The 13,188-nt window shown below is 37.5% G+C and overlaps 1 protein-coding gene across 4 annotated transcripts in view; it reads left to right on the top strand.

The window, feature by feature from the left end:
* Positions 1-12,494, top strand: part of ORC5 (origin recognition complex subunit 5) — a 72,001-nt gene extending 59,507 nt beyond the window's left edge. For all 4 annotated transcript variants that reach the window (XM_032688750.1, XM_032688751.1, XM_032688749.1 and 1 more), the window contains 2 exons: positions 8,303-8,415; positions 11,941-12,494. In XM_032688750.1, the coding sequence (XP_032544641.1) occupies positions 8,303-8,415; positions 11,941-11,986 (159 nt within the window). In that variant the 3' untranslated portion in view covers positions 11,987-12,494. The remainder of the gene's footprint in view (positions 1-8,302; positions 8,416-11,940) is intronic.
* Positions 12,495-13,188: the final 694 nt, after the last annotated feature.

The raw sequence follows: 13,188 nt of genomic DNA, 5'->3' as shown, positions 1-13,188 counted from the left end.
AAAAAAATCTTGATATCTTGGGCTTTTATATAAGAGTTGGATCAATACTCTTTAAATGCTTAATTATCATAATCATCCAAAAATAAACTGTAGTTAAGACACATTGAAAATCTGTTTCTTTCTTGGAGAAGCAAGATAGTTTAGACTTAGAACATGTTCCCAAACATCTGGTTATGAGAAATCTCCTAATTTCATTGTTTCTGCTCTTGGCATATACAAAGGACGGATTTTTTATCCTCAGGACAGGTTTGAAATCCTAATTGCTTTTATTATTTTTTAATGAAAAACTGTATTTACAAACAGAACTCCATATAGCAGTAGAAGGCTGGTATGTACACCTTTCTATACTGGGATAGCATTAAAAATTTAGGGGCCTTCTTTAAATATATCAAGTCGTATCACTATCGCAGGTAGTGGGTGGTATTTCTAAGGTTACATTTTCTTCTGTTCTTAATAGAACTTGTCTTGCAATATCTAGAAATGGTGCCATTGTGGGACAGAAAGGTTATAAATGAAGGAGGGGGAAAACAGGTGAAAAATTTCTAGATTTGGGGAATTAAGGTTCTATGCTTGGTCAGTTGCACCAAGGTTTGCTTCTGGAAAACAGTCTTTGTGTTGCCTTCCTCATCTAAAAAAACCCTTTTGGAACCTGAGACCTCTGATGCAGAAATGAATGAGGGGATGGCAGAAGGATACTTGTATTGGCTAGTGCCTGTGCCTTGAAAAATAGCCAGCCTTTGTCTGGTGTCCACTTTATGAAGCTACCTGACTTAAGTAATCAAATTAGCTGTAAACATCATTCCCCAAGTGTTTCTTTGGCCATCTGTTACCATCTCCAGTTGCTCAGATTTTGAAGTATGGACTAGAAAGGGCAGTACTTCTGAATTATCTGTCTATAACCTAAATCTGTAGTCCTCCTACTCAGGAGTTGTTGTGTTCCCAGGTTGTTATGGAGCACATTAGATGCATCTTCAACATACTGCGAATACATTCAAACCTTCTTTTGCGTATCAAAATTAACTCCTTTCATCAGTTCTGGGGTCTTAACAAATTTCTGAAAATACTTCCAAATAGTCCTCAGGTACAGAAAATAATTTGATCCTTTCGGAAAACACCACATTCAGCAAATTTGTATCATGCCTTTCATGCCTTTATGAAGTACTTTATTGATCCTCAAAGTGAGGGAATTGACTCAGAAGTACTGATTTATCCATGCATCACTCTATATATAGAGTTCATGAGCAGAGCGAGACAGAGAGTAAAGTGTTGTGAATTGCCTTTTATTTTCCTTTTTCTTATTAGGCAAATTGATTAATGCTGAAGTAGATGTGCTGAGAGAAAAAAAACCTAGCTTTTTCCTAATTTCTATATTGAATAAAAATAATGAAGAGAAAGCAAATTCATTAACACTTTGAAATATTCTTTAATAATAGTTTCCAAATGAATGTATTATTGAACTGCTTTTAAGAAGTGATGTTACTGTAACAATGAAGTGGGCAGGGGTAATCTGTGCATATACTTTTGAGATATCATGAAGCTTTTCAGAAGGATGGCGGGGGAAGCTGGATTTTCATCATGTGGGTTTTTGGTTTTTTTTAAAAAGACTTCAGAATATGGAGAGAATACAGTAATTAATAGAGAGCCTTTGCAGAGGCATAGGAGAAGGTTAAAGGAGAAATAGAGTGCTAGTATGTAGAAGGTGCAGGTGATATACTTTTTTTTTGATGAATGCATTGCAACAACCTCATTAAGTCAGACCAAAAGTGGGTTTACCCACTGTTTTACTTCTTAGACAGTAAAACTGTCTGACTATTTCCAAGCAATACCAAACATGCAGGAAAAGTATAAGACCAGAGAGCAGAGGATGAGCATAGTCTGATATATGTTACAACTTCTTTTTACCTGTGGCTACATGCTTGTCAGGGAGATGATGTTCTTTGTGTTCAGCAGCCTATGGTTGTATTTCCTTCCATGAATGTGAGCAGTGGCTGTCTTAATTCCATAAAACTGTGTACCACCACACTGAATTGTCAGTGGTAAAGTGTGTTGCAGATTAGGTACTAATTTGGATGAAGAATACTTCCTTCTGGGTTTCTTGTTTGCATTTTTAAATTACCTTTTTAGTGTCCTGAGATGATTCCTGGATCTTGATTCAGTGTTCCTATTTTAAAAAATTATGTTGTGATTTAGTTTGAGGGTTTTTTTGGAAAACAGTGGTTTTGGGAAGAGAAGATGTGAGGAGTAGGGATAATGAGAAAGTATAGAGGAAAAGGGAAAGGATGCTGTGCTGATGAGCCAAGATTTGCAGCTAGTCAGAGTCACTGAACAAAAAAACCTAGAAGACAGGCGGCTAATTGAGAGAAAGTATTCTAAAATATGAATAGAGCAAGCGTAGGAATTGTCTCCTTGAAGTAGGGGAAATACATTTGCTTTATTGAGATTGAAGAGAAAAGCCACAAGGAAGCCAATTGCAGGAGAATATGCTATAAGTAAGGCAGCTTCTAGTGTGCAGAATGGTGTTCTGTGGTCTGAAACACAGGAGAGAGGGGAGTGGTGCAGAAAAGGAGGAGGGGAAAAGGAAAAACCAAAGGTGCGCATTTATCCTTGAACAAGGATATGAAATTGGCAGTGTTTCATGTCAAATATTATTTTGTGTAAATAGGACACAAAAAGTAAGACTAAGTACAAAAAGCTGGAGGTGATGAACACTGATAATACAGTGGAGAAAATACCATATGAGAATGACTCTAATGACCTGTAGAGTAAAATCTGAAGGAATTTTATAGTAAAATTCAACGTTATATGCTTTGGGCTTAGTAAACTTTTCTGTTCTGAAGAGACACAAGAAGTATCTTGAAGGTGGTGAGAATGATACAAACTGAGTGGGTTTAACAGCATGAAATTCAAGGTGATGTACTTGAGGGTAAATAAACCTTTCTTCTTAATACAGAAGGATTGTCTTTTAGAGACCAAGGGAAGTTTTGGCTGTCTTAATAAATGCCTGAGCCACCACTATGATGAAGCTTTGAGAAAACCACTGTAGTCACTTGTTTAAATGTGTAAATCTCATAGGTTTGCCGTGAGTGAAATGAAATCAAGGTCCTGGAGAGTGAACACAAAATAATGAAATAATACTTATGTGACAGAAACATGGAAAACTAACTAATCTGGGACAAAGAAAGATACCAAATGCAAACATTCATAAAAGAAATTGCTTGCAAAGTAGGCTGGGTCACTGTAGCATCCTGTACAGCCACCTATGTGAGTGTTACCAAAGTGAGGGGCACAGAGTGCTGTCTGTGGAGCAGCACTTGAGGCTGGGTCTGGGATAGCCCACTCTGTGGGTGGCTCTGTTAAAAACATTTTGACTGCATTCACAATATAGTTAAAAAAAAGAATTAGATTACTTTAAGCTGAGAAAAAGGTAAGATATCTAGCTGAAGCATGTGGTGATGAATGCTTTAATTGCACACTGGAAGGCTATAAGTAATCTGGAGGGATGTCCCTTCTGTTGTATTTTTTCATGATTAAAAACCTTGTGCAAAATATAATTCAGTATCAAAACCTGATTTTTTGTACAAGCATTCAGAAAGGTGTTAATTTATTTTTAATAATTTTAATGCAAACAGTTGCTGGCTTAAACATATATAGTTGCAGTATTCTATGGCTACCTTTCTGTATGAGCTTTTGGAACGAGGCTGACATACCAAGCATACTCTAGCTATAATTTTGATTGAAATAATTTTGAGCAGGTTTTTTTTTACACTCACATAATTTGTACTAGGATCATTGAATTTAGCTCCAGGAGACTATTGCACAGTTATTTCAGCTGAAATGTGTTTTGTAAGTGGCATCTGGTTTTCAAAGTGCCTTGTTGCAATAGCAGTGGTTTTAGCATGTGCACGAATGTGACTCTTGGCAGTGGTAGGTTTCTAACAAGTGCAGTGAGCTGCACCTTTGCTCTGAGAGCCATGGGATGATGGTGCTGCAAAGCACAAGGCTGTGCATAAAATTAATAGGACTGTGAAAAAATATAGTACCCCTGTCTGATGGTACTGAATAAGGTAAGGTCTTAGTTTCTTGATACGTTTGAGGTTCAGAATCTGTGGGTGAAAGTAAGCCAGACTAAAGAGTTAGAATTAATGCATTTTGGGCAAGATAATTCAAGATTATAGACTGTGGAGATTAAAAATACCTTGCAGATCATCTAGTATATTTCTGCCAGTTTGAAATTGTTCCTCCTAGTGTCTTTCATTAATATTTTTCTAGTTCAGTTTAAAATGTACCACTTGGTGAGTTTTCAGTCACATCTCTGAGGAATCACCTTCCCCCTCCACCCGAAATAGTCAGCATTATTTTCTCTGTTTAGTTTTATCTTATGGATTTGAGGTGTGTCCCACACTTTGTCCAGACTCTTTCCTGTGATAGTCTGTCATTGCTCACCCAAACTAACCATGTGTTTCCCTGTATCTTGGGTTCTAATTCTGCTCATGTTTTGCACCTCACTGAATGTTTTCTTGCTTCTTGTGATGTCCTCAGGAAGAGCATGGCCTTTCTCAATAGACAGACCCTGCTTCTGGAATCCTTCTCACTTCCGCGCAGCCATGCGCTCACAAAGCCAGTCTTTGTGTCTGCTTGGGGAATGATGCAAGGCCCATCTGTTAGTCCAGGCTGATAGGGGAAAAAGCTGCCTTTAAGGATGGCTTGTGGGTTGCTTGTTTTTTTCCAGAGGTTTCAATGTCCATGTTTGACCAGTGCATCTCCAGAAGCAATTTGAGCAATTGTTGCCTCCTGGCAGCACCTCTCTACTGTGCTTTTATGATTATTCTCACCTTGGATCCAAGATCTCAGCAGCAGGTTTCTCACTCAAATATATTTCAAACCAAGCTCTGCCATGACTTATTTTTAAACATAGTGGTGAAACCTGTTCCTTTATATCTTTCAGATCAGTAATATTTTTTTTTTTTAGTTTTCTTGTTATTCCTCTAGAATATTTCATTTACTTACTAATTTTTGCTAATATTAAATCATTTCCAATTTAAGTAAATTCACAAGTAACTCTAGAATTTTTCTTCCAACTGTAATTTCTTTTGTTCAAAAGATTCTCAATAAATATTCTTTTTTATGCCACACAGTTTTTCTGGCTTGTTTCTAGTCTGCTCTTGCCAGATGTTTTTTTCCCAAGCTTTTGTGATCATGAAATGGAGCCACTGTGCCCATGGTATTAAAAAAAAAAAAAAAAGAAAGAAAGAAAAGGAAAAAAAAAAGATTTGAAAAGTAGAGGGATATTTTGGCTAAGACATGCAATTAGTTTGGCGTTGCATTCATACTTTTCCCATCTGTGTTTCAAACTTTTGATGTGTCTTAATTTAAGAGCATATTGCCTCTGAAGTTCTACAACACTTGAACTTTTGAAGTAGTAAGATTTTTCAATGCTTAAGTTATAGGTGAGCTTTATAATTTTGCTGGAAATACACTGTTTTAAACCCACTTCATTCCACTGTATCCTGCTTTGCCAGGTGAATGCCCTAAGTAGGCAGAGAGAGACTCTATGATTGCAATTTTATGCAAAATAGCTCAGCTTCAGAAGCAGTTAGAATGCAAGTTAGATCTGGTGATGATTCAATACCATACACAGCTTTTTCTTCCTCCTTCCTCTGCCCCCCACCAAGATAGCTGTCAGACATTCAGCAAAGAGGCGCTCAAACCTCTTGTGTCAGGAGGGATTTGAACCTTCTGTGTCCTAGAAGACTTCTTAACCATTTGATGAAGACAGTAATTTTTAATTTATGGGGTCTAGACAGATAGGTTCAGCACAAAATATTTGAGGAACTTAATACTCCCACATCTACCACAGTCGAATCTTTTCTTCTAACAAATCAATTTATTGCACAAAATAGGTGTCTTGTCCATTTCTGTGGCTGACTCAGCAGCAGGACAATCCTGCTACATTGTATAAAGCAGAAAAAAATGAAGAAGTCATTGTTTTCGGATGATCGAACTCTCTTGCTCTTTTTGATTCCTCCTGAACCCATTGAAAGTGCTGTGCAGATGAAGCTCCTGGCTGCTGCTCCCTCAACAGGAAGGCTTTTTGGACTTGTCCTTTGACGATCTCTGCCTTTCTCCATGTATGGGCTAGACATCTGTAACTATGTCTTGAATTCTACTCCAAAAACTAATGAGTTAGGTATTTTACCTTCTAACATTTGACTGTCTGTAAGAAAGCTGGTCCCTATTTACTCCCCTTAAGATATAAAACTGTTTCTTGCCTGCAGGAATTGAAAATGACAATTCTCTCTACTGCTGTCTTTTTAAGTGATCTCAGGGTCAGGACTTGCTGTTTCAGCACTTGCTTCTCTGTGATGACATTTTATTAAGCAAAGTATTGTGAAAGAAATTAGTAAAAGGTTGCAGTTTGGTAAGTAAGTTTGTGTTACTTTGATGATCAGTAGTCTCATTTGTCTTGTAATATTGTATATTGAGTCTTTTACATACCACATAAAACTGAGATGGGTCCAGCTCCACACTGTCCAGACTTTTGCTGTGGTCATTGGCAGTTTTTAGGAGCCTGTTGCCATTCCTTCATTGGTGATCTCTGAAGGTGGAGTCAGCTGCAAGTATGTATTGGAGAAGTGATTTGCCAGTATTGGTGCTCTAGGTTTTAAATCAGCAATTGTTACAGCAGATTACTTTATAATGCCTCTTCACTGACTGAGTAAGGACTTCGTTGAATGAAGAATGTGCTCTCAAACTCATGAGTATTTTAAGAAAATAAACATATAGTAAGTTTGAGGTTTATACCAATTCAGTGATACATTCAAAGTGATTAATGAACTGGATTTTGAGCCATTTACCTTATACTGAGTTCAATTTTCTTAGATGCTGTCAATGCTAAAATTTCATAAATCGTCTAAATTAAGTAAATGGAATTTGTCTTTGTGACTGTGTGTAGGCCAGCATTCCTTAACCAAACTGCAAAGACTTTGCAGAATGATGGCATCAAAGCTATTGTTGCCTTATGCCACATAAAAAAAAGTTAAGCACAGGCTGTTACAAAAATTGCCTCTTTCTTGGTGACTGTATTTTTTTCTGTTCTGCTCAGGTAGGTGTCAATTCTTATATTATTTCCACTTAAGGAGAAACCTCAGTAATTGTTCCTACCTCCTGCAAGTACTGTCACAAATTTGAAGACCAAGTATATTTTCAGCAAAAGAGTGAGGTTACTACTGAGTTAGGATTATTTTTTTTAATTGATACCGGTGAGAACTTGCCGATGCTTTTTATAGCAATATGCTTCCTTGAAGGTTTGAACTGACACTCTCTTTCCTCATATATTTATTTTTGAGAAATTCCTTACTGTGTTATTATCATTACACAGAAGTGGGTCATGGTTGGCTGTTTTTTTAAAAATGAGACCTGTGGTCAGACACCAGTTTGTCACAGATTGTAACCTTGTTGCCCTGAATTGTCAGTGCCATCTATTGCAAAGGCCAGGAAAAAATTTTCTGAGTTTTACCTCTTTCTTTCATCTGGGAGCTGGGAGGAGGTAGGGAGACAATGGAATCACCACAGCATTTCTTCCTAACTGAGTCAGAGTGGGCTGGCTGTAGTCAGTGGTGACATCCCACAACTGCACTTCAGTGATATTGCAGTCATCATTTGGAAGAACAAAGATAGGGAAAATTATGCTGGTACATTGCTATTTTGGTAAAATAATCAATGGCTCTGTCAAGAGACTCTATGTATGTTTGTAGGCAAATTTCTCCCAACTCAGGCCCTGCTCTTTTTAAGCACATAATCTTCCAGCCTTTCCTTTCCAACCTTCAAATTCTTTTTTGTCTGGAGTAGACTGATACATCCATCTGTTCAAAATGTGCTATGAGCTGGCACAGGAATATCCATCTTTGATTGTGAAAGTTCAAGAGGAGGTCTTTGGGTATAAAGGAAAGAAAATCCAAGTCTCTCCTGGGTGTCAGGCAGAGACTGAAAACGTTCAGCTCATGCCTATAATTCCTGTTCCTCTGATCAGAATTCTTCTGATACGAAGGATAAAGGGTTCAGACTGTGTCTCTCACTTCTTGTGCTGTAAATGTAATGGAAAAATTCATATACGTTCCTCGGTTTGCAAGCTGTAGAACTGTGTGAAGATCAGTGAGCACCTAAGAACCAAAACCAAACCAAACAAAAAAACAAACAAACAAAAAAAACCCAAACAAAAACCCCAACAACAAAATACCCAAGTCGACCACTGCTGTTCATGTTAACAAAATTGACTAATGTTACTGGTTTCTCTTGTTCGCAGATCACCTCTCTTGTGACCCTCCAGCTGTTATCCATGGTTGGCCAGAACGACCAGCTTGAAGGACCACGATACAAATGTACTGTGTCTCTGGACTTCATCAGAGCTGTTGCCCGGTGAGCCTATTACAGTTCATTTACTGTTGTGTGTGCTGACGTGAATACAGACTTCAAACCAAGTATTTGCTCAGCCTCTAGCTCTTTTCAGACTAGAATAGAAATCTGTGGATGTTCTCTCAGAATTAATGACTGAGTTGTCTTATTTATGAGAAGTTGAGGTAAGTATAGTCCAATCCTATGTTGAAAAAGATTGTGTTACAGTGGCAGTATCTGTTACAGTAACATACTGTCTTTGTGCTTAATAAAGGTCAGGGACTTCATGTGAAAATACTGCTCTAAAATGTCAGTCCATTTTATTACCAAAAGGCACATTATGGTATTTGAATCTGAAATTATATTTTGTTCTTAACAATGTCTGTCGCACATATGATATAAAAACTACATAGATTATAAGAATTCTTCCACATAATCTGTCTTGTGTTATCTGTAATTGATACAAGCCAATTCAGTAAATGAATGTAGGTACGTCAGTGGCTTTGTTAATTCAGAGCCTTCAGTCTTGAAGTCTGAGAACAGCTCCAGGTCCATCAGGAGAGATGTCGATAATCTGCAGACAGAAGTAGATGCAATGCAAAGGCAACAATCAGGCCTATGTCTCATATTTATCAAATGCCACCAGCATTACCTCACACCTGTTGCTGCAGCCAGCTTGTTAGAAAGTGTTGGATAGACAGTCTAGCCAGAACAGAGCCCAGAAATGACATGTCAGAGGAGAAACGTTCTCAAGGCCAACTCTTCTCTGTAATGTGGGATTTCAGAGGAACCTGTGGTGTAGACTGTATGCTATAACCTCAGTGCACATGTTGCTCTCCTGAGCTATTAAATGTCCATAGCCTTGTCAGTAAATGCAACAGATACACTAATTTCAATTTTCAGTCGTACAGGCCATAGAACGAAACTTTATCTGGGTCAGGTCTGGCTGGACCACACTGCCAGGACCTCAGTGGCTTTGCTATGTCAGTTTGCTAGTCCCAGCAATAATGTTTCTTGTGAATGGTACCCTGGAAAAGCTCCCCCTGGTACCAAGTACAGCAGACCATCTGCTCAGCAACATGGATCATTGTGCTTACAGTTATACATTGTATGTATCCTTGAATAAAGATACTTGAAATGACAGCCCTCTCCTTGCGACTTTAACATCCTTAGAAGTTTCACTGACTCCATTAGAGTTGCTGAAAGGTGGAGGTGGCCAGAAAACAGGACCAAAACTTGTGCTATGCCCCTCATGCTTTTGGGAGAAAGTAGTTGTCAGAGATGCTATCACTTCAACCCTCTGTGCATGGTATAGTGCTTTGGCTTGCTTTCCTTTAGGTCAGATGTGTGTGTATGTGTATATATATGTATATACCCATATATATATCCAAACTGACTTTTCCTATATGTTATGAGGAAGAAAGCAGTTCTGTTTTTCTCCCCCTCCAAGTAGTTTGCAGTGTTTCTGTGCTGCATAGATAGGGCCATTCAAATGACCTGATGGATTTTGAAGTTGGCCTGTTGTGCTTTTCTCCTGTTTCCTCCCTTTTTTATCTCGCTTTATTCCTTTGTTACACGTTTTATTAAATACATTTTTCAGACCACAGTATTTTTTTAATCTTTAAGGGGTAATCTGTAAAAGACAAGGTTTCATGAACTCAGATAAATGGGCTTCCCTCTTCTCTCAGTGGAGCGAAGGCATGAGCTTCTGTACTTCAAGAAATTTCTTTTTCTCTCTGTGCTATAGTCTTGGAGCTATGGATTAGACTGTAGATTTTAACCACCCATAGGAGACATTATATTTGTTGCAGAGAAGAACTACTTTGCAATTTCAACCAAAATGCATATCAAGTAAGCAGCCCATCTTCTGATTCTCTTTCTCTGTTACTATAAGAACACTAAAATAAGTTTGTTAGTCAATAAAATCTTCAGATACCTCAGCCTGTTACCATCTCAGCCTTGCTACTCAGCGTATTTTCTAATGGAAGGCTGGAGAGTGCAAAGGGTGGGACAGAAAGGATGCTCTTTCCCTCCCCACCCCAATTCAAGCTGTTCAGATTGTCATTTCATTTTCTGTATTTTATAAGCAAAGTGAAGTTTGCATTAAAAAAGCCACCTGTTTTTGGAAAAGAGTAAAAAACTTGTCTTTTGCTGGCACCTTTAGTGTGGTAACTGCAGTCAGGGTACAGTCTCTTTCTTCAGTACCACAGAACCTCATCTCTGGCTCTATTCTATTGCATATACTCTGCCTTTTGTGGACATATTCTGTGCTTTCTACCACATAGTAGTTAAACATTTAGCTGAAGGTAAAGTGGACTTCTCTTTGTTAGAAATCTTTAATTGCTGTTTAAGAATTTTAAACACAAGTTCGTGGATTTTCACTAGCTGACGTAGGGCTCTCTTAGTGTTTGTTGAATGTAGTGGATCTTTTCAGAGAGTCTATAATGAACCCAGTTGTTATTACAGGACAGTTGTGTTTCATTTAGTTGATAAGGTCAGTATTGTTATGATTTGTATGATTTTGTTTCTGTGGAAAGCCTTGTAACTAAAGCAAATTTTTGAGTGACACAATGACATGCGAGTCTAACAGTGGTAGTTATTTCTTTAAATTTGTCACTGGATTATTAAATAGACTCAACACACTATTCCTGTTATGTATCTTGGGGATTTCTAAACTTTTTCTCTGTCCAATATGATATTTTACAAAACTTTTGAAAAGTGGGTTACAGGCTGATGCGTGAACAGAGAATATTAAATGACTGTAGTCTAACAAATAAGACATTCAGCTAGTTAATCTCACTTTGCATTGTTAGCTGCTATTTTTACATCATGAATCCTTTAAAAAAAAAACTTTTATACTTGTCTTTATATGCAGTAATTTGCATTATTTATTCAAATAGTAAACCCCAAAGTCTGAGTGTTAGATTGTATAGAAGAATGAGTTTAGAGACAAAAAAAATAATTATATGTTTATTCTACTGCTGTTTCATTTTGCCTGCCATTAAAGTACAAAAGTGTACATTAAAATCTTCTATCTCTTTGAGTGACATTCTTGGATTTTTCAAATTTAGCTATGAACATGGGTCAACTACTGTCAAGACTGAAAGAACGCAGACTGCAAATGAGTACAGATGAAGGAGTTACATAGTAAATGCTAAAACAGGTGGTTGGGAGATGAAAAAATATTCAGTAGCATAAAAGGTTGCTGCTTTGCATCACCAACTAGAGTATCAAGTTTACTATATGAAAATATAATCTTACTAACATAGATATATTTTTACTGCTAATGATTGAAATAAGAATCTTTCACTTTTTCCTAGGAAGTTGCTTTCTTTCCTTTTAAGAGTATTACAAAGTTTAAATAATCAGAAGAGAGGTACTGCAAATGATGATAGAAGTTAAAAATTCATTAATCCTTGCTTGCATTTCTTTTGGGGATATTGTTTGGTTTTGATTGTGCAGAATGTCCCTCGTGTGCTGTCTGCAAACAAGTTAAAGTCTTAGCACGGTTAAGATGATTGCTCTAATATACTGTGTTTTTGTTTATAGGACCGTGAACTTCGACATAATAAAGTACTTGTACGATTTCTTGTGAAAACAAGCTTCACAGCCATATGGACACTGTGACAATGACTAAGGCAAGCTGTGTTCATCTCTCTACTTAGCTGGCCAGAAAGAAGAGTATTTTGGCTCTTTTGGATTTGTCCAAACAGGTGCTGGCCCAGCATGGAACCTGATGAAAATACTCTGATTGGTCTGGGTGGATCTGAGCAGAGGACTATTTACCAGGGACCCTGGAGTATTTGGAAGCAATGTGTTAATTATAAACAGCAGGGTTTGAGCACAATCTGTTCTACTCTTAATGATGTTATCTTAACACTGAAATTGCCTGAAACCCATTTACTTAGGACTGCATTTTGCTCTATGAACTCTCCCCAGTGCTTTGAACATGGCAGCAGCCGTTGTTTGTATGCCCAGTCTTTTCACTTCCTCTCCACAGGAATCTTTGCAATTGCCTGCCAAAGCAGCTTTTCCTGAGGCCACCATTTTAGGACAGTGGAGTAGCAAAGTATAATAAACATAAGAACATATTTAAAAATCAAGCTGGTACAAATTCTTCTTTCTCTTCAGTAGTATGTAGGCAGACTGTTACACTGTTACATGGAGATCACGATGATAGGAAACTCCCAATTAGACACCATACTGTCTTTTTTCAGACCATTCATAAATGTTGACTATGAATCTATTTTTAAAAGGCTCTATTTAAAAAAAATCCTTGATTCTTAAAGTCCTATCCCTATGTCAAACTTGAAATGTTTTATTTTTGCTTCAGCATTTTATAGTCCTTTTATGCTCATCCAGTTATATAAAGTGCTAATTATAGTGCCGTTTGGAATGAACGTACTTTGATACACACTGTGTAATGGCTTTTATAACAATCTCTGCCCTGTAAAGGAAGATGGCACAGCTGCCTTTTCATCAGAAAGGGAGAAATTCAACAGGTGACAGAGTATTTCTGCAGCAGTTCCCCAAAAGAGGTGGAACAGTAAATAATCAATGTGGTATTATAACATAAAACTTTAGTTTTGAAAATACGTGATGGAATACACTACAATTACAGGTTACAAGTAAAAGATCCCCAACTTACAGAGCATTAAAATCCCCTAGTCCAGTTGAGGATTATGGTCTTCATGAGTCTGAAGACTTGTGTCACCCTCTTGAAAACTCCAGGTCTCACAGCCTGTTACTCAGATGTTTTACTCTTGAATGCTCACCTTTCAGTGTTTGACAGTAGAA

The sequence above is a fragment of the Chiroxiphia lanceolata genome, chromosome 5 (assembly GCF_009829145.1).
Source record: "Chiroxiphia lanceolata isolate bChiLan1 chromosome 5, bChiLan1.pri, whole genome shotgun sequence".
Taxonomy (NCBI): Eukaryota; Metazoa; Chordata; class Aves; order Passeriformes; family Pipridae; genus Chiroxiphia; species Chiroxiphia lanceolata.
Note: the sequence above shows the minus strand (reverse complement) of the source record. Positions and strands in the feature narration are given on the sequence as shown.